This window comes from Eutrigla gurnardus, assembly GCF_963514095.1.
Source record: "Eutrigla gurnardus genome assembly, chromosome: 19".
NCBI classification, from domain to species: domain Eukaryota; kingdom Metazoa; phylum Chordata; class Actinopteri; order Perciformes; family Triglidae; genus Eutrigla; species Eutrigla gurnardus.
In genome coordinates this window covers 24105725-24128255 of record NC_139930.1, presented here as the reverse complement: position 1 = coordinate 24128255, position 22531 = coordinate 24105725, and the positions used below count along the sequence as shown (strand labels likewise).

Here is a 22531-nt window from a genome sequence, read left to right as displayed (position 1 = left end):
AATGTTAGCATTAAAATGTCATGTTAGCATTTGCCTGCTACACATGTTCAGAGCCCAACTTGATATCACTATAAAATCACCTTTCAGCTCCTCAAACACTTCCCGTCTCTGTTCGTGGCTGCCGAACTGGATGAAACACTGCAGCACTCGCACCGAGTCGTGAGCAAACGCCATCTGGAAGAAGGAGAGCACAAATCACAAAGTCTTCACCACATCACAACAATGTGTGGTTCCTCTCGCCTGACTGCTTGTGTTCCTTGACCCTAGACTTCTCTTTGTCTCTGTGTGCTCAGCTATTAACTCGGTGAGTCCAATGTTAGAATAACTGATTGATGAACCAACAAAAATAGGACCCAAGTTGTAATAAACCAGGATTATCCTACTTTAGGTAAAACGTTTTAAAAAACCTTTATATTGGTGTGACCATGGCCACTGGCTGAATGGTAGCTTGAAGTCGAATAGACACAGTGCTTCCATAGAAGATGTGAAGACAGTAATGTCCCACACAGTCAAATATGCTGACCAGACATTGTTTCTGAGGAATTCTGTTGTTTCTGAGTCCTGAGGGAACACAAACAAAATAAGGAATCTGCAGTAAACCGATGAAAAGCCAGAGTGAGACTCGCCTGTTTTATCTTCCCGCGGATCAGGTCATGAAGGTCCTTCATCAGTTTTTTCTTCAAGTCGTCGTCGCACTTCTTCCTGTCGACACACAAACACCACCATCATCTGTCAGCGAGCAGTTTGGCCTTCCCGTTACATCACAACCGTGTGTGTTTAGAAGGGTTACAAACATGTGAAACTGAATAAATCACTACAGCGTGTGTGTACCTCCTTAGATCTCCCCACACTTGTTTGCACTGACAGATGATCTGGAACATGTCCTTCCTCTCCGCTTCCTGTCTGCTCTTCTTCAGATCCTTCTTCCTCTGCTGCCTGTTCTTCTTGAGCTCCTCCTCCGTCAGCTCCTTCGTCTTTGGATCAAACCCACCTTTCTTCGCCCTCTTAGCCACCGGACCTAATCGTCCACACACACAGTATTTCATGCTGAATTTGTTACTGTTATTTTGAGCGTATTGTGTAGTGATGTGCACCAGTAGGAAGTGTGAGTGAAACATAACATAACTCACCTTCACCCTCTTCTTTATTTTTTCCTTTAAATCCCATTTTCCTCTTCTGCGGCCCCGGTCCAGCTTTGGAGAAAGGGAATTTGTGTTCTTTCATGCCGCCATCTCCGCCCTTCCCCGGTCTGCCCTGCCTCTCTGTCTTGTTGTACGGTTTGTATGGTCGTTTTCCACCAAGTTTGGTCCCCATGGAGTCTGAACAGAGACAGACATGCTGGTGATAAACCTGGTTGAAAGTGGACGCGGTTGCTGGTTCATGTTAACTGCAGCTTACCTTTTCCTTTCTGCGTAAGCTTCTTTTCACCTTTAGGAGAAAAGCTTTTTTTGGATTTCGCCTCCATCCTAACATGAAGAGAGAAGTGGAGAAAGAACAAATCAAATACTAAAGCCACACATATTTCTGATTTAGTTACTGAGCAGCCAGTCCATCTAAACTGAAGGGGTCTGCAGAAAGTAAACACGTCGTACATCAAGGATCAGAATGTTCTACTTCTGCAAGAGGGCTGTAAACGTAACGTCACATACACGTAATTCTGATATCAGCTAAGTAAGTATCCGGAGCATTTATCTGTTAGCTGCTTTGAAGAGTTAGCCTACTTAGTGACGTTTTAATGGCAAACATGACGAAGTTCTTACGAGTTAAGATGTTGAAGAGTCACAACAAGAAATGACCGAAGAACGAGTGAACACTTCGAATAAACTGTTTTTAATGACTCACTGGAAGCGTGTTCTTTCTTTAGTTGGTACTACGTTAGCGTCGCTTCGTTTTGTACTGAGTTTTCACTTTGATACCGTTTAACTTATATCTATATAACCCAGCCTAAAGCATAAATACAGGATCTATTTCAACAAATATTAGATAACACCACCGTTAACGCAGACATTAAAGACGTATAAGACATATTTACGGGTGTAACTTACGTTACAGACGTTACACGACGGCTCAGCTCAGTCCCATGCGTTCTGTATTCAGCGACGGTTTACGGCAAAAAATCGTCCAATCAAACGAAACCCTCGCTGTCGCGAAACGTAGGTTGTTGCAGCAACGACACCTGCTTTCCGCTCTTCTTCTTCTTCTTCTTCTGTGGATTGTTTTGGCAGCCGGCATCCAATGTGTTGCATTGCTGCCACCTTCAGGTTAATGACGCCATACCCTCAAATTCTTTCCATCAGACCAGTGTCTGATAAATCTTTTAACAAACACCACCTTCCCCTCCCACTTGATCTCAAGTTTAATATGCCTTTAGTCACATCAGACCAGTGTGGTCTGATGTGACTAAAGGCATATTAAACTTGATCCCAAGTTTAATATGCCTTTAGTCCCAACTCTCTCATTTTCTCCAGTAGCTCCTTCCTTTCACTGCTGTATTTCCTACAATAAATCAGAGCATGAGGAACTGTCTGGGTTCTTGACATTCATCACACAGTCCATGTTGATGTTTCCCTATAATGAAAGACTGCTTTCCGCTCTAACTCTACAACTATTCTTATAATCGCAGAAAAGAAGTGGAACGTGAACTTTTACGATATGTGAGACTCATGAGCCGTAGCCTACTACTCTTCTTGCTCTAATTGCCGTTTTAAGCCCAAAAAAGGTTAAGAACTACATTAACAACCAGGCTTTGCGGATGAGGGACTTTTCTTGTTGCCTGGCAACGCCTCCAAACTAAACGGACTACACAAAGTTAACGTAAAAAGTGTTAGTTTGATGCGGAATGACGGGAAACTAACAGTAGCTAGTTGTCAACGCTGTATTTAACGTTTTTTTCCACTGGTCAAGTTGGAGAAGATGATTTAACGTTAAGAACGGAAATGTCGGAAGAAAACCCTCTTTCTGTTGGTGAAGAGGCGGAGCGGGCAGAGATGGCGGAGCGGGAGAACGTTGAAGGTAACGTTAGGTCTCAACAAAAGCGGGTTTTTATTTCGTCAGGCCAGTTTTTACAAATATTTTCAATTGGAGCGCCGCTTATTTACAATATACAGCCACAACCGCCAGCAGCTTATATTCTTCATTCTTTTTACTTCCGCGGAAATTCCGTATCATAGCAACCAGACGTAACCGAAGCGTCGCAACTGACAAAACGCTGCGCTTCCAAAGCGTTTTCCCAGCTGAAAACTCTCTTCCTGAAACGCCCAGTTGGGAATGTCTGACATCAACAGTGTCAAAACATAATAAAACAATAATTACTTTAAATATGAAACTCGACGGGAACAGTGAAAGCCACCTCCAGATGTTGTTCTGCATACTATGAGTGTTGAGTTTGACCTCAGATGTTCTCCCTCACAATGAACGCTAGTGATGCAGCAGGAGCCTGAAAGGGGACCAGAGAAACCACCCCCTGCAGAGATGAACTACAAGTATGAGGAACTTCACTCCAAACCGTCCATCACACCCGGCTCTGAAATCCCTGAGAACCTCCTGCACCTCTGGTATCCTCCTTTAAAAAACCACATCTCCTACAGCGTTCTGTGCACATAAGTGTGATGAGAGAACTTGGTACAGGACGAAGGAAGGTGAAGCAGCAGTGAATCTGATATTGATCTCTAACCCGTCCTACATTCAGTCACTCCTTTGGCTATGACAGTGGGCGCAGGGGGAACCTGCAGCTGCTGGATGACAGAACCCTGATCTTTATAGCAGGCAACCTGCTCGTCCTGCTGGACGTCCACACCGGGGAGCAGAGATACCTCCGCTCCTGCAGTGGAGGAGGGATCGGCTCCATCACGGTACGAACACTGCCAAACCACATGTAGTGCACCTGAAGAGTAGTAGGAAACAGTCATGAGATGCAGAAACACGCAGACATGTTTACTCAAGTGCAGCTTTGAAATCACTTGAGTAGTTTACAGATTTATACTTTGGCTTGCTTTATTTTAGCCGTTGGTTTAAGTGCAGAGTGACTTGAATAATCTGCATTACCAGACATTCATGTATAACTCTGACAAAAATGTACACAGACATCACTGTGAAACATTACTGTTCAAGTTTCAGAACATCTCCACAACATACAACTTTATTGGTTGAAGTTTGAAATTCTTCTTGATTTTGTCAACATATAAGAGTCAAAGGTTTTTGCAAAGTCATTTCTGTATGTGTGTGTGTGTGTTTGTGTGTATATGTGTGTGTTTGTGTGTGTGTGTTTGTGTGTGCATGTCAAGACGCACCCTAGCAAGGAGTACTTTGTTGTAGCAGAGAAGGGAAACCAGCCAAACATCATAGTGTATGAATATCCCTCGTTACGACCGTTCTGCATCCTCAGAGGTAAATAGGACCAAGTTGTATCAAGTTATACTTTGTTTCAAATGTGATGTTTTATTGATTATCATCTCCTAACCTTTATGTTTGCAGGTGGTACAGAGCTGGCATACAGTTTTGTGGATTTTAACCGTGACGGGAGCCTGCTGGCCAGTGTGGGGAGCGCACCTGACTACATGCTGACATTGTGGGATTGGAGGCGGGAGGAGGTGATGCTGAGCTGCAAGGCCGTTTCTCAGGAGGTCTACCGAGTCAGCTTCTCCCCATACAACCCGGGTCTGCTCACGTCGTCAGGATCTGGACACATCAAGTAAGGGACATACCGTATCCTCCTTAAACCCTGTCACCCTGTTAAAGCACTGCTATGGAAATGACTTCAGACGTCAGAAGTTGAATCATTCCCTAACATTGATATGAAATCTGTTCTTTTTAAAATAAGGTGACTGTACCGTTCCTCCTCCTCTCTATCAGGTTCTGGAAAATGGCCAGCACATTCACAGGTCTTAAATTGCAAGGGCTTATGGGACATTTTGGGAAAACTGCAGCAACTGATATTGAGGGCTACGTGGAACTTCCTGATGGAAAGGTCTGTAGTCTGTTCTTCTGACAGCGTTGGACAGGGGGTTAGGAAATGTATAGAACTTAGAGTTTACAATCACAATGACTGATCTCACAAAATTTGACACGTTTTACTGAATAATGATTGTGACAGCATTCATGGCAACAACGTTACTTTAAGCAAGATTACAGATCAAACTCACCCAGGAGCTCTTTTGGAGCTTTTTTATTTATTGATAAAAAAAAGAAAGTTGTTTCCTTTGTGGTGAGATTGTTTTTATCAACTGCTGTTTGCCAGGTCAAACTTTAAATCACAAAACTATTTTGGTTTCAAAAAGCCAATTACTGGTGACCCTCATTGGCCTTCGTCTCCTCCTGTTAGGTGGTGTCTGGCTCAGACTGGGGCAACATGTTGCTGTGGGATGGGAATGCCATCAAGGTGGAGATTTGCCGTAAGGGGGGTGGGAAATGCCACGCTGGGATGGTCCAGCCATTTGCCCTAGAAGATGGACAGTTGATGACGATTGGCTCTGATGGAGCGATCCGGGTAAGATCCTTGAATTAACGCGACCTCCAAATCCTTCACTTTTAGAGAGAGTCAGGTTTGTCTGCTAAAAATGAACAACTAACACTTGTAACTGTTTGGTCAGAACAGAACTACATATCTTCCGAATGCAGCAGCACTCATCCCTAAAACATTGGCGTTTTATTTTGACATGTAGTGACACAGAGCTCTGTGGTCCAGAACCTAACCCCCCCTCTGCCCCCTGCAGGGCTGGGACTTTGAGAGCATTGACACTGCCGACATTAACGACAGCAGCAGCAGGTTTGAGCTGGAGCCCATGAATGAGATGATGGTCGGACACAACGTCTGCCTCTCCTCCGTGGTGAGGAGCTCCCTGCCTGACTCCTTCATCTGTTTTGCGCAGGTCAGAGGACGAAAGGTCAAAGGTCATCATTTCAAACCACTGGTATTACATGATCTAGCTGTACCTTGATCAAAAAGTCCAAACCTGACCTCTCAGCTATGTGGTCTTGTAGGATTCCAGCGGAGCCATCTGGAAACTAGATCTTTCATTCACCTACACGGTGAGTTTCCTACACTGACACAGTTCCATGCATTGCGTTACTCCCCAAACCGGATCACAAAGTAATCAGAGGTGTCCATTCCCAGTGAAATAACAGTTGTATTGTTGTATCGTCCGTGTGTGCAGACTCCTGATCCCGAGTGCCTGTTTTCCTTCCACGCTGGGCCGATCCAGGGCCTGGACGTCTCTCGGAAATCACACCTGATGGCCACCACTGCTCTAGACCGTGAGCGCCACACATGTCCATACCTGCACGTATGCACAATACATGTTTGCAAAGACATGGACACACACACACACACACACACACACACTGTAACAGGTATTCTTTCTGCATCTGTCCCTGCTCTCCAGGCTCAGTCAAAGTTTTCGACTTCCTGGCCAAAAGAGAATTGACCACCAGCCGCTTCAATCAGGGTGGAACTGTCCTCAGCTGGGCTCCACCTTTGGTAAGGGAGCTGAGTTGAAAATGTATCATGTATGATGTGTAATGACCAAAAAAGGACGACAGACAGCCTGTTTTGTCTTTAGGTGAACCAGAGTGGAAGTCTACTGGTGACGGGCTTTGAGGATGGGGTGGTCCGGTTACTGGAGCTGTACGACCCTCAAGGGCTTCATGTGGTCATTGAGTGCAGCCCCAAAGGAGACGCCAAGCTGCGTCTAAAACAGGCCTTCAAACCCCATAATGCCCCTGTAACTGCTGTTGCATATGAGCGAAACGGAGAGATCTTAGCCACGGGGGTAAGAGGTTGTTTTGATCTGATTCTGAAAAAAGGGTATTTTGAAATAGACTTCAAAGCTTTGAAGAAATACCTGAAAACCAATCTTTTGAGTATTATTGCTCATTGTCTCACCTTTCTGACCTCACCTCCACCCTCCTGCTCAGAGCTCCGACAGCACTGTGTTCTTCTTCACTGTCGGGGAAAAATACAACCCCATCGGCTTTGTTTGCGTTCCCGGGCCGGTGCAGGCGATGGAGTGGTCGCCTCATTCCCACGTGAGTCTGCTTTCCGACCCACCTGGACTCAAACATATCAGTGATGGAAGATTATTCATTTCTTTTACGTCCTCACCCAGAGTGAAAGCAGGCTACTTGTCCTGTGTCAGAACGGTCATGTGGTCGAGGTGCACAGTCCGGATCCAGAGGCCCAGAGGCCGACCAAAACCTTCCAGCTGCCTGACCTACCCAGCAGATCTTTCAGGTTCAGGAGCATCAAATCTCGAATCAAGGTCTGAGCTTTATATGTTTTAGATTGGGTTTAAGTGTATATGTCTTTTATTTGTGGCTGTATTATATTATACTGCATGTTTTTATATGGAATACACTATAATTTCCCACTGTGTGTCATTAAAGCATTTATGTGTATGTATAATGTTTATTTAAAAGGATATCTGCATGTCTATGTCACTTTTAGCCCATTGGTGTTTTCATTTGTGTATTTCAGAGAGAGGAGGAAATCGCAAGCCGTCAAGCCATGAAGGAGAAGAAGAGGATGGAGAGAGAAGAGAGGTTGAAAGAATCACGACAGCTGGACACGATGCCAGTGGGAGAAGAGGAGGAGGAAGAGGAAGCGTTGCCCCCTATCTACATCCCCGACACTCCAAGTCCTCTTTACTGTGGCTTCTACTCACAGGCTGGCCAGTTCTGGCTCTCCATGGTACACACACACACACACACACACACACACACACACACACACACGTTTACACATTCAGCTCTTTGTTCCCCAATACAAGCAGACAGGGAGGAAAAGAAATCATTCTGGCATTCTCTCCTCCAAATAACCGAGCCATTAAATTAAACGACACACTTAAGGATCCTCCTTACCCTGGGAATATGCACAAACATTAATGGTTTGTAAGTGTGGCATTTAACAATGTAACGGGACACGGAAACCGAGGTCATTCTGGCCAGTCATGAGCCACAGAACAGTGCATTGCTGGAGGAGAGAAATCATGTTAATGAGAGAAACTGGCAGTGACTGGATCAGCAGACAAACAATTAGAGACCAAACACCACACACTGCATTATTTTATCTCCTGACTCAACACCTGCTGACGCTGACTGAAGCATTCAGTCCTAATTGGTATCATCAGTTGTCCAGAAAAAGTTCAAACCATACCCAGACCAGCAGTTTAATAAAACCAATATTAAATGATAATTCGTTATCAGTTGGTTCTTCTCTAAAGATTGAATCCATTTCTATCATTTCTCTCTCCTGCAGGGAGGCTTTGACTCAGGTTTCCTGTATCACTGTGAGTTCTCTGAGGAGCAGGACCAGGATCCGGACCAGCGCCAGGATGAGCCCTTTGACTTCCTGCCTGTTCACGGCACAGATGATGACCCCATTCGCTCCGTCACCTTCAGGTAGGTTAAAACAAAAACAATATGATTATTATTAATATTCATTATATCAACAATGATTCAAAGAGCAAACCACTGAATGTAATGTTAAATTGTCATCCATAGTGCTGAACCCACAGAGAACTCTTCTCATTTCCCTTCACCTTTGGAACCACTATTCTGTTACCTGTATAAAGTTTCCCTGCTGGTGTTTTGTAGCTCCGACAGGCAGTTGCTGATCTGCGGCATGCACTCAGGCTTCATCAGGGTCTACCCTCTGCACCCTGGCGACCACAGCCTCACCTCCATGCAGGCTTACTGGGCTCTCAGTGTCCATGACAACCAGTATGGACACCTGCGGCACGTCGGCTGTAGCCACGATGACCAGTTTGTGCTGACGGCAGGAGATGACGGCAACATCTTCTCCTTCAGCCTGCTTCCTCCAGAGGAGCTACATAAAGGCCTCCAGAGAAAGACAGCCAAGCTTCCCTCACCCAGGGTCAGTCAGTAGCTCAACAACTATGACGACTGTCTGTGCTTGGCTGGACTGTTTTCGTGGACATGATGATTTTGTTTTTTATCATTACATTTTTTTTACCTTTTCATCCAGCTGAACTGTCACATGTAGTTTAAAGTCACAGTCTTTTCTGAAATAGAGATCATGACATAGTTCAGAATGTTTTGGTGGCAAAACCAAACCGCTCATGGAGATTGTGGAGGTTTGCCAAATGGATTGTTGTAGATGAATATCAATGGAAAAAGTAAAAGCTTGTTCATGGTATTTAAACAGGTGGGTCTTGAGAATGAGGCGTTAGCACAGGACATTGACGATCCAGCAGCCTACAGGTGAGCGTGAATAACCTGTTTAAGGACATTTTTGCCTCTATTCTTATCTTCTGTGTATCTGTACCGTTTCTTTCTTTCTGCTTCTCTTTTTAGTAAAGTTATTCGTACGATAGAAAAATGTATTTTATTTTTTTTATACATTTTGACATCTATATTCAGGTGTCACTGTAACTCGTGAAAATCCTGAAAGTTCTTTCTCATCCAACCCACCCTAACTCCCCCGGCTTCCTCCAGCATAGAGACGGCCAAGCAGAAGCTGGAGAAGGACCGTCTCCGTCGGGAGGCCAACCTGAAGATAGTGGCGAAGCGTAAGAAGCTAGCTGAGCTCCAGAAGAAATTCAAGCAGCTGCTGAACGCCAACCAGAGTCTGCCGGAGCATATTTGCCTGAAACCTGCGGTACAGATGCACACACAACTTCATGTGGTTTGCCATTGCAGCTGCTGGCTTTGACAATCAAACTAAATGTCGGGTTGGGCATATTAACATTTTGGTTTGGGGAAGTCTCCAGGGAATGAATTTATGCTCCATTGGGTGTGGTGTGTTTGTTTGTAGGAGCTGCTGCTGGACCGGCGCTTCAGTGAGCAGGCAGAGAGGATGAAGGCCCAGCGGGTGAGAGAGGTCAGAAAGCAGTTGGGCTGGGAGGAGGAGCGCTGCAGCATAGCATTGAGCAAACTGCAGGACTGGTACTGACTACACTCATACATACACAAATAACTAGATCCTTTATCAGTAATCTAAATACAGTTATGATGATTGAATTGTAATTGATTAAACCACCCTTTTCACCAGACTGGCATCTTAAGAAGTTTTGAAAGTTTTAGGAGGTGAAGACAACCACCCTTCAGGATAAAACCCTCACTTCCTGTTTGTTTTCAGGTTCAAGGACTCTCTGGAGGCCAACGTCATCACTGTGGTCGCCATCTGCACCGATCACAGAATCTCCACCTACCGTCTGCCGGCACTTGCTGAGCCTTCATCCCGGCTCCAACTTCAGAGAAGATCTAGCTGTCCTAACGGAGGTGGAGCTGCTGCCCCAGAGAGCAGAAAACCCAGAGCCGGGCCTGCACAAGACAGCATTTTGGAAGGTTTTGTTTTTTTCAGATGTCAAAGCCATATTCAGTGGGGGGTTGCATGGTTAGTGGGTAGTTTGAATCCGGTTTTCTATGTGGAGTTTGCATGTTGTCCCCTCGTCAGCGTGGGTTCTCTCCGGGTTCTCCGGCTTCCTGCCAGAGTCCAAAGACATGCAGGTTATGATTAATTGATGACTCTAGGTGTGTACGTGTGAGTAGTACGAGTGTGAATGGTTGTCTGTCTCTATGTGTCAGCCCTGTCATAGTCTAGCGACCTGTCCAGAGTGTACCCTGTACACTGTTGATTCAGGTTATTAATGAGGATGTTGGTTATGGAAGATACTTTCAAAGACATGCTTGACCTATCATGTGTGTGTTCTCCAGAAGAGGAGCTGCTGCAGCCCCTGCCAGCTCATCCAGCAGGGATAAAGCTGACGAATCGGCAGGTGGAGAGGCTCCGGAAGGCTGCGGAAAAAGCTGAACAAGCTCGAGCCAAGATGGAGAAGAGGAAGCAGGAGTGGGCCCAACTGTGAGTGTCACGGCTGGGTCACACCGTAACTATCGCTATGCCGGCGCAGAATTGTAACCACTTGTTGGACTTTCAGGTATACAGAGAAGCCCAACAAGAACTGTGAGGATCCTCAGGATGTGCAGGCCATCCACGAAGCCAAAGAGAACATCGGAGACTTGAAACTGAAGTCAGCCAAAGATTCCACCGTGCCGAAACACCTGAGGATGAACACTGAGAGAAAGAGAGCAGAGCTGATAGGCCTGGAGGAAAACGTACACACAAACACACACAGAAAACATGAACGGCTCATAATATGAATCAATAGATTAACGAATGATGGTTGCATGCATCACAGATTAATTTAATGACTCCTTCCATCCAACCAGATCCGTAAGAAACAGACTGAGATGAATGGACGGATCGTGGCATTGCGGGACTCCAAGGTTCATCTGGTGTCTCAGTTGAAGGCTCAGGTTCAGCAGTTCCAAAAGGTCCAACAACGTCTGGCAGCCCATTTCCACCGCCCTCTCCCTGCCCTGCCCGTGCTACTACCAGAGGAAACCCCAGAGAAGAGGCTGCAGTACAGCCACGCCACCCTGGAGCGATACCGTCTTCTGAGGGAACAGAGGTACAAGAGCATGGAGAGGTTTGAGTTTGATCCAAGATCAAGTCTAGACTTTTCAAAAAAAATTTCAGAGAAAATAATTATATGAATAAAATAAATAACAAATATGAGTATGTGAAGGAGTGACTACATAAAAAAATAATGAACATAGAATATTCATAACAAATAATGAATATAATAATATCACCAGTACATTTTTTTTTTTCCAATTTTCCAATACAGCACCAAACTGGCAGACCTTTTAATCAATAATCAACTCATATTCATGCAGGCCATTGACCCCGCCTCCTATCCCCACTCAATGGCCCTGGCCCAATTTGGTGTCATGGCTGGTGTGCTCGCTCTTTTTATGTTAGAAATTAATATCTGAGCTGAATGATCTGCACATCTGCATCTATACTGAACTTAAACCTCAGTTAAGATAAACCTCAGATGCAATGACCACAAGACTTCAAACCAGACAACACACGTTTAAATCTGTAAGCCACAACAACAGTCCCAGGGTGTATATATATATACTTTTTAATTTGAACAGGTTCCAGACTTTGGAGCAGGAGGAGCAGGAGGGAGCTACATGTTTACTGGAGCAGCTGGAGAAAGAGATGGAAGGAGAGGAAAAAGCTTCATCAGCTTCGACTGTAACCAAAGAAGAAGAAGAAGAAGAAGAAAGAGCAGCAGAGGAAGGCGCCAAGCTGAGCGAGCTGGAGGAGGAGATCCGGAGGGAAGAGGAGATCAGACTGCTGCATGAGCAGGACTCTCTGCTGCAGCAGGTCAGTTTTCCAATAAATTATGAGTCTTTGATATACATAAATAAAAGCCAATCACATTGAATGTCTAATCATGAGCAAGAGATCTTCTGGAATCTCCTAAACATCTTTTTTTAATCAGATGGAGAGTTCAGTGAGCCAGTTTGACGCGGAGCTACTGCTGCTACGTCACCAGAAACTGTATCTGGACTGGCAGCTGAAGATGGCCGACCTCCGTCAGCTGACACTCTACCAGGAGCTGCTGCTCTTCAAGGAGTTCGAGGGGAGGGAGGAGAGTCTGCAGGAGCACAACGGAAGCCTTGAGGAGGAGAGCAGCATTGCAGTGGTAAAAGGTTTATGTACCTGTGTGTTCATGGGAATTATCTTATCATTTGAGGTCCTTTGGTAATCCATTTAATATAAATATTGCTGAACATTCTCTCATAATACCATAGTTTAGCTTTAGCTTTTGTTTTCGGTTCAATTCTGTGCAGAATGAAAACCAACCTTTAGAAATGACAGTGGTAGTCGAGTCATTTTAAACCTGATATACAGACCTGAGAACAGACTTGTTTGTAGGGGTGCTGAGCGCTGCCAGAATGATGGAGGTCCATGATTATCTTCCTCAGATAACCATTAATAGATTCTCATGGACTTAATGCTTCCATCTGACTCCTCTCTCTCCTCACAGTCTAAGCTGGAGGAGTGTAGCGAACGCCTCGACCTGAAGCAGAGGGACATCGCCAACCTGCAGAAGAGAGAAAAGGCTCTGATTTCGGCCTTCCAGGCCTCACTGGGCAAAGATAACAAGTTGGAAGAGTTTCTGACCAAAGTCTTCAAGAAAAAGATCAAACGTGTTAAGAAGAAGGAGCAGATGGAAAAAAACGGTGAGAGGAAGTAACACAAATGTGCAATGCTTATGTAGTGACTGCATGTGTGTGTTTGTATCAATGTGCACTCGTTGTTTGCAGAAGAAGAGGAAGACAGTGATGATAACAGTGGTAAAGTCTCTGCTCAAGACGATGGGAGTGATGATGGTGATGGTGAGGATGATGATGATGAAGTCCATGAAGACGATGATGACGATGATGATTCTGATAGCGGCACAGAGGAGGGAGGAGCTAGTTTGGATGACAGTGTTTGCCCTCCAGGTGAGTTTTGTGCTGGAAAAAAAAACATATTTAAAAAGGGAGCTATGCCACTAAGCCGTTGAGAAGAAACAGTGGTGGGACAAAATAGATGTTGGCAGGCACAAAAATGGCATTTAGCAGCTAATATCACCATGCTTTCATGCTACAGTTACAGAAACTAAAAAGAACTGCTGTTACTTTACAATTTAACGAAGCTATGCTGTTTTTAAATGTCCTTTCATGATAGCCATTACCCTTTCAATTTGCTAACACCTGTGTGTGTGTGTGTGTGTGTGTGTGTGTGTGTGTGTGTGTGTGTGTGTGTGTGTGTGTGTGTGTGTGTGTGTGTGTGTGCGTGTGCGCGTGTGTGTCTCAGGCTGTGAGCCAAAGTTGTTTGAGAACACACTGCAGCTGCGTGAGCGCCGGCTGGACCTGGAGGAACTACTGGCAGAGGAGAAGAAGAGGGCTAAAGCTCTGAAGAAGGAGTTCAACTCCCTCGTCAAGAAGGTCATACTCCCTTCTTTCTGTCCCCCGTCTCACCTGCATGTTTATGTCACCACATGCTATTTTTGTTACTCAAATCCTGGTGGGTTTTATAATCATTTGTGTTAACATTAAAAAAATGTACACATAACATATTCATTTTTGAGAACATATAACCACACAAAAATCAATGCAAAATACCCGACAATCAAAACAAGTTCATGCAGCCAATTTTGATGCACAGTGGAGTTAATGTCTTGCCCAGCTTTTGAGAGTTTTTTGATGCCCATCAATGGATTTGTTTGAATGTGTGAAGGGAGAATCTAAGAACCTTAATTGACTAACAGATGCCAAGTTGCGTTTTGTGTATTTTGTGTGCTCGGCTCTATAGGATAACGTGGTGAAGACCAGATTGAAGGCAGCGGAGGACGACCTGGAGCAGGTCTACAGGGAGAAGCATGAGAAAATGAACGAGCTACATGTGGTAGTTCCTCTAAGACTACACCAGGTAAACATCCTAAAAGTGTGGAGCTTCACTGGTGAAAAAACAACTGAGTGAAGAACACATAAACGTTCTAGTCATCATATTTGTTAGCAAACTGTTTGGTAACCTTGAAGGAGGTCATCAGTGCAGCACGGCCAAGTAAAAGCTCAACTTGAAATAAGGCAATATTCATATATTATTTAATATTTATTTTACCAAATATAAACAAGCCAATAGAAATCATGGACAGTTTAAAGACAATGCTAACCTGCAACCATACCACCTTTATTTTCAAGCATAGCAGAGCAAACCCTGCTTATATTAGGCAGACATGGCAAACCTGGCCAGAGACCAGAGCAGTGGTTTATTCTGTTTCATGGCCAATAACCAAGCCGGATCTGGTACAATCCTGCCATTATTAAATATATACAAGAAATATATTTTTTCCATTAGCTGAAATTTAGAATGATTTGCCCAGTTTAACATATCCATATATCATCATCGCCTGCCATACTTTTCTTTCCACCATCTCCATTCGTCTGCCAGATTAAGTTCCTCTCTAACGGCTCTGTGCCGTCAGACCTGAGTCAAGCGTTGGTGCTGGACATGACGGAGCTGGACAGGCTGCAGGAGCGCGTCAAGCAGCTGCAGGTGGAGAAGAGCCAACAGAGAGATCTGTACTGTGAGGCACGCAAACAGCACGTCAGGCTCATCCATGACCACAAGGACATGGACCTTAACATCCAGGGTGAGATCGACACACACCAACACCTGGGCCTGGACCTGGTTGAACATGAAATGTCCGATGGTGTTAGGTTTCAGAAATTCAGATGCCATGCCGTGTATGTGTGTTGGTGTAGGGCTGGAGAAGAAGTGCAACCAGCTGATGATGTCAAAGTTTGGGAGGCTGGTGGATCTCGAGGCACTCCAGATGCTGTCAGGGAACAGGATGCTGGAGGAGCTCAAGCAGGAAAAAATCCTCCGAGAAGCTGCATATGCCAAGGAAATCAAACAGTGGGATGTACGCTGATCTGTGTGTGTGTGTTTGGCGAATGTCATATCTTTTTTGTTCTGTTCTTTCAACTTAAAGCTTTTCATTTTCATATCCTTTTAAAAACTTTTTTTGAGTATGTTTATTGATCAGTTTCTGGATGTGTGTGTGTGTGTGTGTGTGTGTGTGTGTGTGTGTGTGTGTGTGTGTGTGTGTGTGTGATATTCAGGTGAAGGTAGAAGAGGCCCATCAGGCTCTGATGGAGGTAACCAGGGATAACACCAAGCTTCTTCTCTCCATGACAAATCTTTTGGGTCAGAAAAAGGAACTGGAGGATAAACTCAAAGACAGGCAGAAGAAAATGGTAATTTCTGTGTTTTAAGTTAATTTTATATAAATATTGATCAAATCTGAGCTCCGCAATGTTAATATGGTAGTATTAAACTTCCCTTTCACTGACCTTTGTTAGTTATTTTATTTGATATGGACATCTCAGTAGCATGAGCAATGGATGCAATATGCTTAGTGTTGATTTACAACACCTTTCCACAGGAGGCTTTTTTAAAATAAAAATATATCAAAAAGAAAATAACATCCACAAATACAACCACAAAAAATAAATACAAAACACAGCATCATGAGGTGTATGAACGTATATGTGTGAGTTGTCTGTCCAGCTGTACTCTGCATGTTTTTGAATATCTGTTTGCGTGTATCCAGGGCAGACAGTACCAGGATTATAGGAGTCGTGTGGACCAAGAGGAGATTCGAAGGCTCCAGTGGGTGGTGAAGACCCAGTCACAGCAGGCTGAGGCCCTCAAGAGAGAGATCAGCCTCTTGTCCTATAAAGGGGGCCACATCCTGCCCCCCTGCCAGGCCCCGCAGCCACCGCTTGCCCCCTTACTCACCCCCACAGGTAGCACCGCAACCCGCCTACCGTCCCGTAAAGAAGGCAACGTCCTGCCCCCACTCAGCCCCTTGCACACCCCCACAGGCCGCATCCTCAACCAAGCACCAGGGCATCAAAATGCACCCAGCAGACATGGGAGACGGGGAGATAACTGAGGACGGCAAAATGTCCACAGTCACTGTGAGTGAGAGAAATCTTCTCATTAATGATTGTTATTCTTCAGATTAAATAATACCTCAGTTTATCAACTGCTGTGTTTGTTCATAATTCTAAGCCTTAAACGATTTGATTTGTCTCTAATGAAAGCTACTCTTTGAACTGTGACACCTGTTGACATTATTGACCCCCGACTGTCCCTCTCCTCCTCAGCTAAGCAACGTTGATCTAGTTAGCATGTTTCAGGGTTGAAGAAACAGTCAACAAATGGATGCTAAAGGCAGACTGATGTGACCTCTTCTCTTGTTTTTAGTTAAAAGTCAGGCGTAAACACACGGTTTCTGTCACAGAGAAAAGCCAACAAGGACACCGACAACAGGCAGCATGTCTGGTGACTGCAGCTGAGACAATAAGTTGATTCATCAATGAGTCGATTGACATTTTTCTGACATTTTATAGACCAAATGATTAATAGATTCATTGACAAAATAATTATTGATTTATGAAAGTAATCTTTAATTGCAGGCTCTTAACAAAATAATATGCCTAAATATAATATATTCAAAAAAATAATGATTTAAATAAGGCCATTTTCTAATCAGGAGCAAGAAATCAAGGCTTCTGTACCAACTTTCGGTATTAGACCATTTTCAAGTGTCATATTACTTTTGTGTTTGTACAAAACCGACATTTGGGTTCGATATCCAGTCCTGCCTGCAAGGTAGAACATGGGAGAGAACCTAAGACAGAAGGTCCGTTTCCTCCACCCGGCTCACAGAGCAGCCAGCTCCAGCAGCAGCCTCTCCTTCTCCTGCCGCAGCTCCACGATGCTCTGCTTGTTCTGCTCCAGCCGGTCCTCCAGCCACTGCAGCAGCGGCCCGCTCACCGCGGACATCTGGCTGCACAGGTTCTTAGTGAACACCGAGCCGTTGTGGATCTTCGTGACGGGGTCCAGGTGCGCCAGGCTGTGGATCTTGCGGTACGTGTCCTGCTCCTCCTGGCACAGGATCCTCGGCAGCTCCACGGCCGACTCCAGGCACACCTTGCCGATGGCTTCGCGGGGCACGACGTGGATGGGGATCTCCACCCGCTCGTACTCGGAGCCCTTCTGCGCCTGCACCGACTGGAAGCAGGTGTACAGCACGCGGCCCGTCTTGGTGTTCTTGTCCTCGATGAAGCAGGAGAAGATGAGGCCCACGAAGCACTGGTCCAACATCTGGTACATCGCCTGGGTCCTCACGTCGACGTGGGAGGGCCACACGGTGATGTGCGGGTGGGAGTGGTACCAGCCGACCACCCGCATCGGCCTGCCGGTCATGTCGGCCAGCCTCTCCGCCTCCGTGGAGGCCGCCGACAGCTGCTCCGGAGAGATCTCCACCCGGTCCTTCCTCTTGTCCGAGCGGCGGAGGATGATGACGGAGTGGATGTGGACGATCCGGGTGAGTTCCACCTCCCCGATGCACAGACCCATCACCTCCTCTTTCTCCGTGCTCAGCGCGTGATTCATACACACCAGGAAGGCGTCGGACTCCAGGTGAACGGCGCTCACCGCCATAATGTCTCACTGAGCAAGCGTTTCTAGTCGCCGCGAAGACCAAAACACTAACGCAGCGCTTCACTTCCGGGTTCTCTAGTGCTGCACAAAAAACAGTCCGTGTCCGTTCCGTCCACACCAAGGTTCCGCGCATGTTTTTGTATGTGTAGTAAAACAATTATTCATTTATTTTATTGACATGCGCAATTAAAACATGGCATCATAAACAGGTTCATCGATACAAAAGGATTGTAGTGAAATAAGTCGACACATACATATTTATTCTGTCCATGTTTATTTAAACACCAGCATCATATGGTTTAGTTATGTTGGTAAAATCGGTTAATTCTGTGTTCACTGGGATTCCAATGTTATTACTGAATAAATAGGCTTCATTAAATCATGAACATAATTACAAATGCTTCACTATACGTCATTGATTCAAGTATCAAAAGGTATTAGGCAGCTGTCAGTGTATGATTATTATTATCATTCGCCAAATTGTAAATAATAACTTGATATATGTGCTTTTCATTATAATTGTAAATAATGATCACAGGTTTATGTAATAGAAGAAAATCACAAAAATGTTACTAAAATTAAAAATGCAGTTGTTAATGTAGAATAAAGAAACACTATTGGTACCATTTGTATAACTGTGCAACTGTGTGTGTATATATAAAAGCAAATTATAGCTTTGCCCTTAAACATATACATATATCGTACCTGAGGCTCATACAGTTGGAATGTACTTTAGTTTCTGCAAACATTGGAATGCTTCACACCTTTACTCTAACTGTGTCATCTTGACTGATTGTAAATGCAACCATAAATCAATATTGATTTTTTCCCTTCTTCTTCTTCTACTTCTTCTTCTTCTTCATAATAATAATAATAATAATAATAATAATAATAATAATAATAATAATAATCAAAAGGCACTGTAACTAAACTTCACTCATTCCACATTTAACAAGTAAATACGGCACAAAAAGACAGGAACCAAATTGTTTTTTTTAACACTGCCATTACTCAGAAATCCAAAAAGTTATGTTTGCTTCCAAACGGAAGAAGAGCAGCTGCGGTAAACATTGCAAAACTCCTTAAGTACGTCATGAGCAAAACACATAATAATGGATGATGTATTTGTTTGGTCGTATGTTAAAATAATGGCAATGGAATTTGAACTTAGTAGTTCCTCACACAATTGATACATTTTTAGTTTTTACTCGAGCTTGGAGAACTCAGCAGCACATATGTTTCCATTTGTATAAAAAACAGCAAGTCCCTTATAGTGTGGCTGAGTGAATGTTGCCTGGACTCTGTGGAGGAGCGTCATGGTTACAGAGACGCTGTAAAAACACATAATACCTGCCATGTGGTCAAGGTACACTCCTATTTTGGAGGACTGAGGGCCTGAGATAACGGTTGGAATACAGTTATGCCTGAACTCATATCTGTTGTTGAAACACTCCAAAGCCCAAGACTTGTCATCATTTCCAAAAGCACTTTCATATCCTGCTCTGCTGATATTCTTGTACGTGACTGCTACTGAAACTTCACATCCACCCCTCTCCACCTCCCAGTAATGACGCCCGCTCAGACACTCTCCACCCAGAACCTGAAACATGTCGGTAAACCTGTCTTGGTGAAATGAATATAACTGTTCTTCATCCGTTGCTGTTGCCTTTGTGTTCTCCTCGGATAGCAACAGCCGTACGTGTGCTGTGTTTGGATCCAGTGTGGTCTGACAGGAATATTGTAAGAATTCAGCTCTGGTGCGGGGCTCTGGCGGCGGCTCTGAAACAGCCGCTTCAGGCTCTGAGAGCTTGGTCTGCACATCACTCAGAATGGCCTGTAGTTTATCTCCAGCCTCTGACACAACCGCCGTCACTTCCTCAAAGTATTGCTGGGGGTTGTTGATGCTGGGCGAGCCAGTGGATTTACTCAGACATGACAGCGAGGGGTAGTTCTGTAGAAACTTGGTGTTGTCCTCAGTGTGTGAGAGCTGCTCCAGCTCGGTGTCTTTCCGTCTCAGCTTGGTGATCTCCTGCTGCAGCTTCTGCTGACGTTCTACAGCCCGACTGACTGCAGTTTTCTGCCGGGATCTTATTTGCAGCTTCACATCAGAGCTCCTGTTCTTGCAGAGACGGGCCAGCTGAGTGAACATTTTCTTGCTCTTCTTCACAGATTCATCAGCGGAGCGATTGATAGCATCCACTTCCTGCTTTAGCTCCTTAACATCTTCCTCCCTGTTCCGGATTCCCTGCTGGATTCTTTGTCGACTTATTCCCAGCTCTCCCTGCTTCACAGTCCTTTCTGTTGAGGCTAAGACCGTGCTGTGGTCTTTGTGTTCGTCCATTCTGCAGAGAATGCAGATACATTGTTGATCAGTACGGCAGAAAACAGTCATCTCTTTACCATGACGAGGGCAGATGTTTTCCTGAAGCTCCTTGACAGGGTTGACCAGCTTGTGCTTTTCAAAGGCGGGGGATTCGTAGTGAGGCTGGAGGTGCTGCATGCAGTACGAGACCAAACACTGCAGACAGGACTTGAGAGCTTTCTGCTTTCGTCCAGTGCAGACATCACATCCCACGTCTTCAGGTCCGGCATAGCAGTGATCAGCCAGAGCAGCTTGGAGTCCTGTCCTCCGCAGTTCCTCCGCCAAATCTGCCAACATAGTGTTTTTCACAAGCACAGGCCTCAAACTATAGGTCCGTCGGCACTGAGGGCAGCTGTAGATTTCCTTCTGATCCTCCTCATCCCAGTGGCTTTTAATACAGCTCATACAGTAGCTGTGACCACAGGGAATAGTCGCTGGATCCTCCAGTCGATCCAAACAGATGGAACAGCAGAGTTTCTTCTCGTCCATCAGGTTTTGCTGCTGTGCCATTTCGCCTCAGAGAGACAGTGAAAAGTTTCACTTCAAGATTAAAAAAAGGAGAACTGACACAAAACAAAACTTTGTTCTACGTGCATGCTTTTGCTGATCCGCAATGAACGGGGCTTCACTTTACACGTGTTGGTTACAAGAGGCAGGAAGCAGGAATAATATGGGCTGTTTCGATTGGCTGTGTTGGACAACAGGAAGGGGAGGGAGGAGTTATCACTCCGAGTCGTTTCAGGAAGAGTTGTGGTTTCAGTGAGGGAGCATTCCTTGCTTTACTCCCCCGGCCTGAGAGACGGATGTTTGTCACATATTCTGTAAACACCCCGTGTCCTCAAATGACCTGCCTTCACTAAACCCCCAAAATAAAGCAGCTTATTTGAATTTTAAACCTGAAGAAACAACCTTTCATTCACCACTAAGTCAGGTTCTTTTTTTTTTGTTTGCCAGTGAACAATATTAGTATCTGTTTGTACAGCTTACATGGACATATGAATAAAGGCCAAATTTCCCTTTTTCAAATGTTGGGGTCAATCTAGGAAAAGTCATAGATTTTCAAGTTGAAATAATATAATTTTGTTTTTTTGCTGTTAAACACAGTAGCGGGTGATTTGGACCTGAGGACAACAGGAGGGTTAAAGAAGCCTTCAGCTGTGAGTGTGAGTCACTCCGTCAGGGAGTGGGAGGGGGTAGGGGCAGTATGGGAATTGGACCATAGTCTCCACTCCTGGACCCTCCGTTTAGTTTGGCTTCTTTGTCATTTCACCACCAGATGTCCCCCTTGGCTTAGTATTCATCCCTCAGTTTGTTTAGTTCTCTAGTTCACCTTTGCAGCTCAGTTTAATTTATTTGGTCACGTAATTTAACATTTTATTCCCAGACAAACTAACTGGATACAAAGATGGAGTTACTTTGGAGCTAAACTATTGCAATACCATCATCTATATCAGCTGACATGAAAGCAGGGCTGAGCTATATCCTAAATCCTACACACTGAGCCTTTAATACAACTAAAAAATATGAATACGGTATCAGTATTTCCATGTGTGATTATTTATAGGTGGTGAGGAAGACGGAGAGAAGGCTTTGTAATCTCATTTTAATGTTTATTCCTATGAACAAAAGGTAAAGAATAGAATAGCTCCTTTGTAATTATTGGTAATACAAGATTTAATTTTCACTTCTATGGAAGGTGGATTTGCAGCCATGTTTAGCCCTCATGTACACTCTTTAGCCAAGTGTAAGATATTACAGCTGAGGGAAACCCTGCATATCTCCTCTGTCATGTGTATATAAAGAACGGATTGTCTGTAATCACAAATAGGAGGCTAACGTAAGTATGGTGATGTCGTGGGTTTGATCCGGACTGAAATATCTCAATACCTACTGGATGTATTGCCATGACATTTTGTGCAGACATTCATGGTCTCCAGATGATGACTCTTTCCACTAGCGACTTGACACATTTGTCATCGGGGATATTGACTACGATGACTGAGATGTACAAACATCCACCTTCCCATCAGGGGGGATTGTAATGACTTCACTGACACTATGACTTTTCATGTGAGGTCATCATCAGGTCAAGATTTTATTTGATCCAATATTTAGTTTTTTGACAAAAAGATCTGAAAAAAAAACAACTAACCTTGGCTTTAGTGCTAGCAAATGTTAGCAATGCTAGTGCGCTATGGCTGACTACAGTCATACTATATGTATGCAGTATTATACTGTATTACAATGGTGAAATTGACAGCTTAGAAAATATGTTGTGGGGCAAAGCTAGA

General features: G+C 44.6%; 4 protein-coding genes across 7 annotated transcripts in view; 1 reads left to right on the top strand and 3 right to left on the bottom strand.

The window, feature by feature from the left end:
• Positions 1–22531, bottom strand: part of pum3 (pumilio RNA-binding family member 3) — a 94148-nt gene that overhangs the window by 4760 nt on the left and 66857 nt on the right. The window contains exons 1-6 of one of the 2 annotated variants that reach the window (XM_084035430.1): positions 2046–2119; positions 1399–1466; positions 1131–1319; positions 832–1018; positions 627–702; positions 81–174 (exon numbers count right to left, since the gene is read on the bottom strand). In XM_084035430.1, coding sequence (XP_083891556.1) covers positions 81–174; positions 627–702; positions 832–1018; positions 1131–1319; positions 1399–1465 — 613 coding nt within the window. In that variant the 5' untranslated portion in view covers position 1466; positions 2046–2119. Of the gene's footprint in view, positions 1–80; positions 175–626; positions 703–831; positions 1019–1130; positions 1320–1398; positions 1467–2045; positions 2120–22531 lie in introns of those variants that run through there. The other variant, XM_084035431.1, reaches the window with a different exon arrangement.
• cfap44 (cilia and flagella associated protein 44) lies at positions 2851–16453 on the top strand. Of its 3 annotated transcripts, XM_084034662.1 has the most exons (34): positions 2851–3012; positions 3422–3554; positions 3689–3851; positions 4284–4386; positions 4474–4690; positions 4852–4966; positions 5321–5485; positions 5712–5867; positions 5980–6027; positions 6153–6252; positions 6381–6475; positions 6558–6767; positions 6913–7023; positions 7104–7256; positions 7472–7684; positions 8252–8394; positions 8590–8869; positions 9161–9216; positions 9451–9613; positions 9770–9900; positions 10094–10302; positions 10672–10816; positions 10893–11070; positions 11185–11426; positions 11959–12193; positions 12312–12515; positions 12861–13056; positions 13141–13320; positions 13676–13806; positions 14174–14290; positions 14813–15014; positions 15127–15287; positions 15487–15621; positions 15978–16453. In XM_084034662.1, exons 1-34 carry the CDS (start codon positions 2937–2939, stop codon positions 16320–16322), a joined length of 5511 nt encoding a protein of 1836 aa, XP_083890788.1. In that variant the 5' UTR covers positions 2851–2936; the 3' UTR covers positions 16323–16453. The 3 variants fall into 3 exon arrangements, with proteins under 3 accessions (XP_083890788.1, XP_083890789.1, XP_083890790.1); XM_084034663.1 differs by lacking the exon at positions 15978–16453 and having other exon boundaries at positions 15127–15301; positions 15487–15613; XM_084034664.1 differs by lacking the exons at positions 14813–15014; positions 15127–15287; positions 15487–15621; positions 15978–16453 and having other exon boundaries at positions 13676–13885; positions 14174–14281.
• Positions 16818–17949, bottom strand: brcc3 (BRCA1/BRCA2-containing complex, subunit 3). Its single transcript, XM_084035408.1, has one exon. It carries the CDS (start codon positions 17876–17878, stop codon positions 17096–17098), a length of 783 nt encoding a protein of 260 aa, XP_083891534.1. The 5' UTR covers positions 17879–17949; the 3' UTR covers positions 16818–17095.
• On the bottom strand, positions 18136–20839 carry LOC311029854 (E3 ubiquitin/ISG15 ligase TRIM25-like). The gene has a single exon (XM_084035254.1). The coding sequence runs from the start codon at positions 20748–20750 to the stop codon at positions 19083–19085; it is 1668 nt and encodes a 555-aa protein (XP_083891380.1). The 5' UTR covers positions 20751–20839; the 3' UTR covers positions 18136–19082.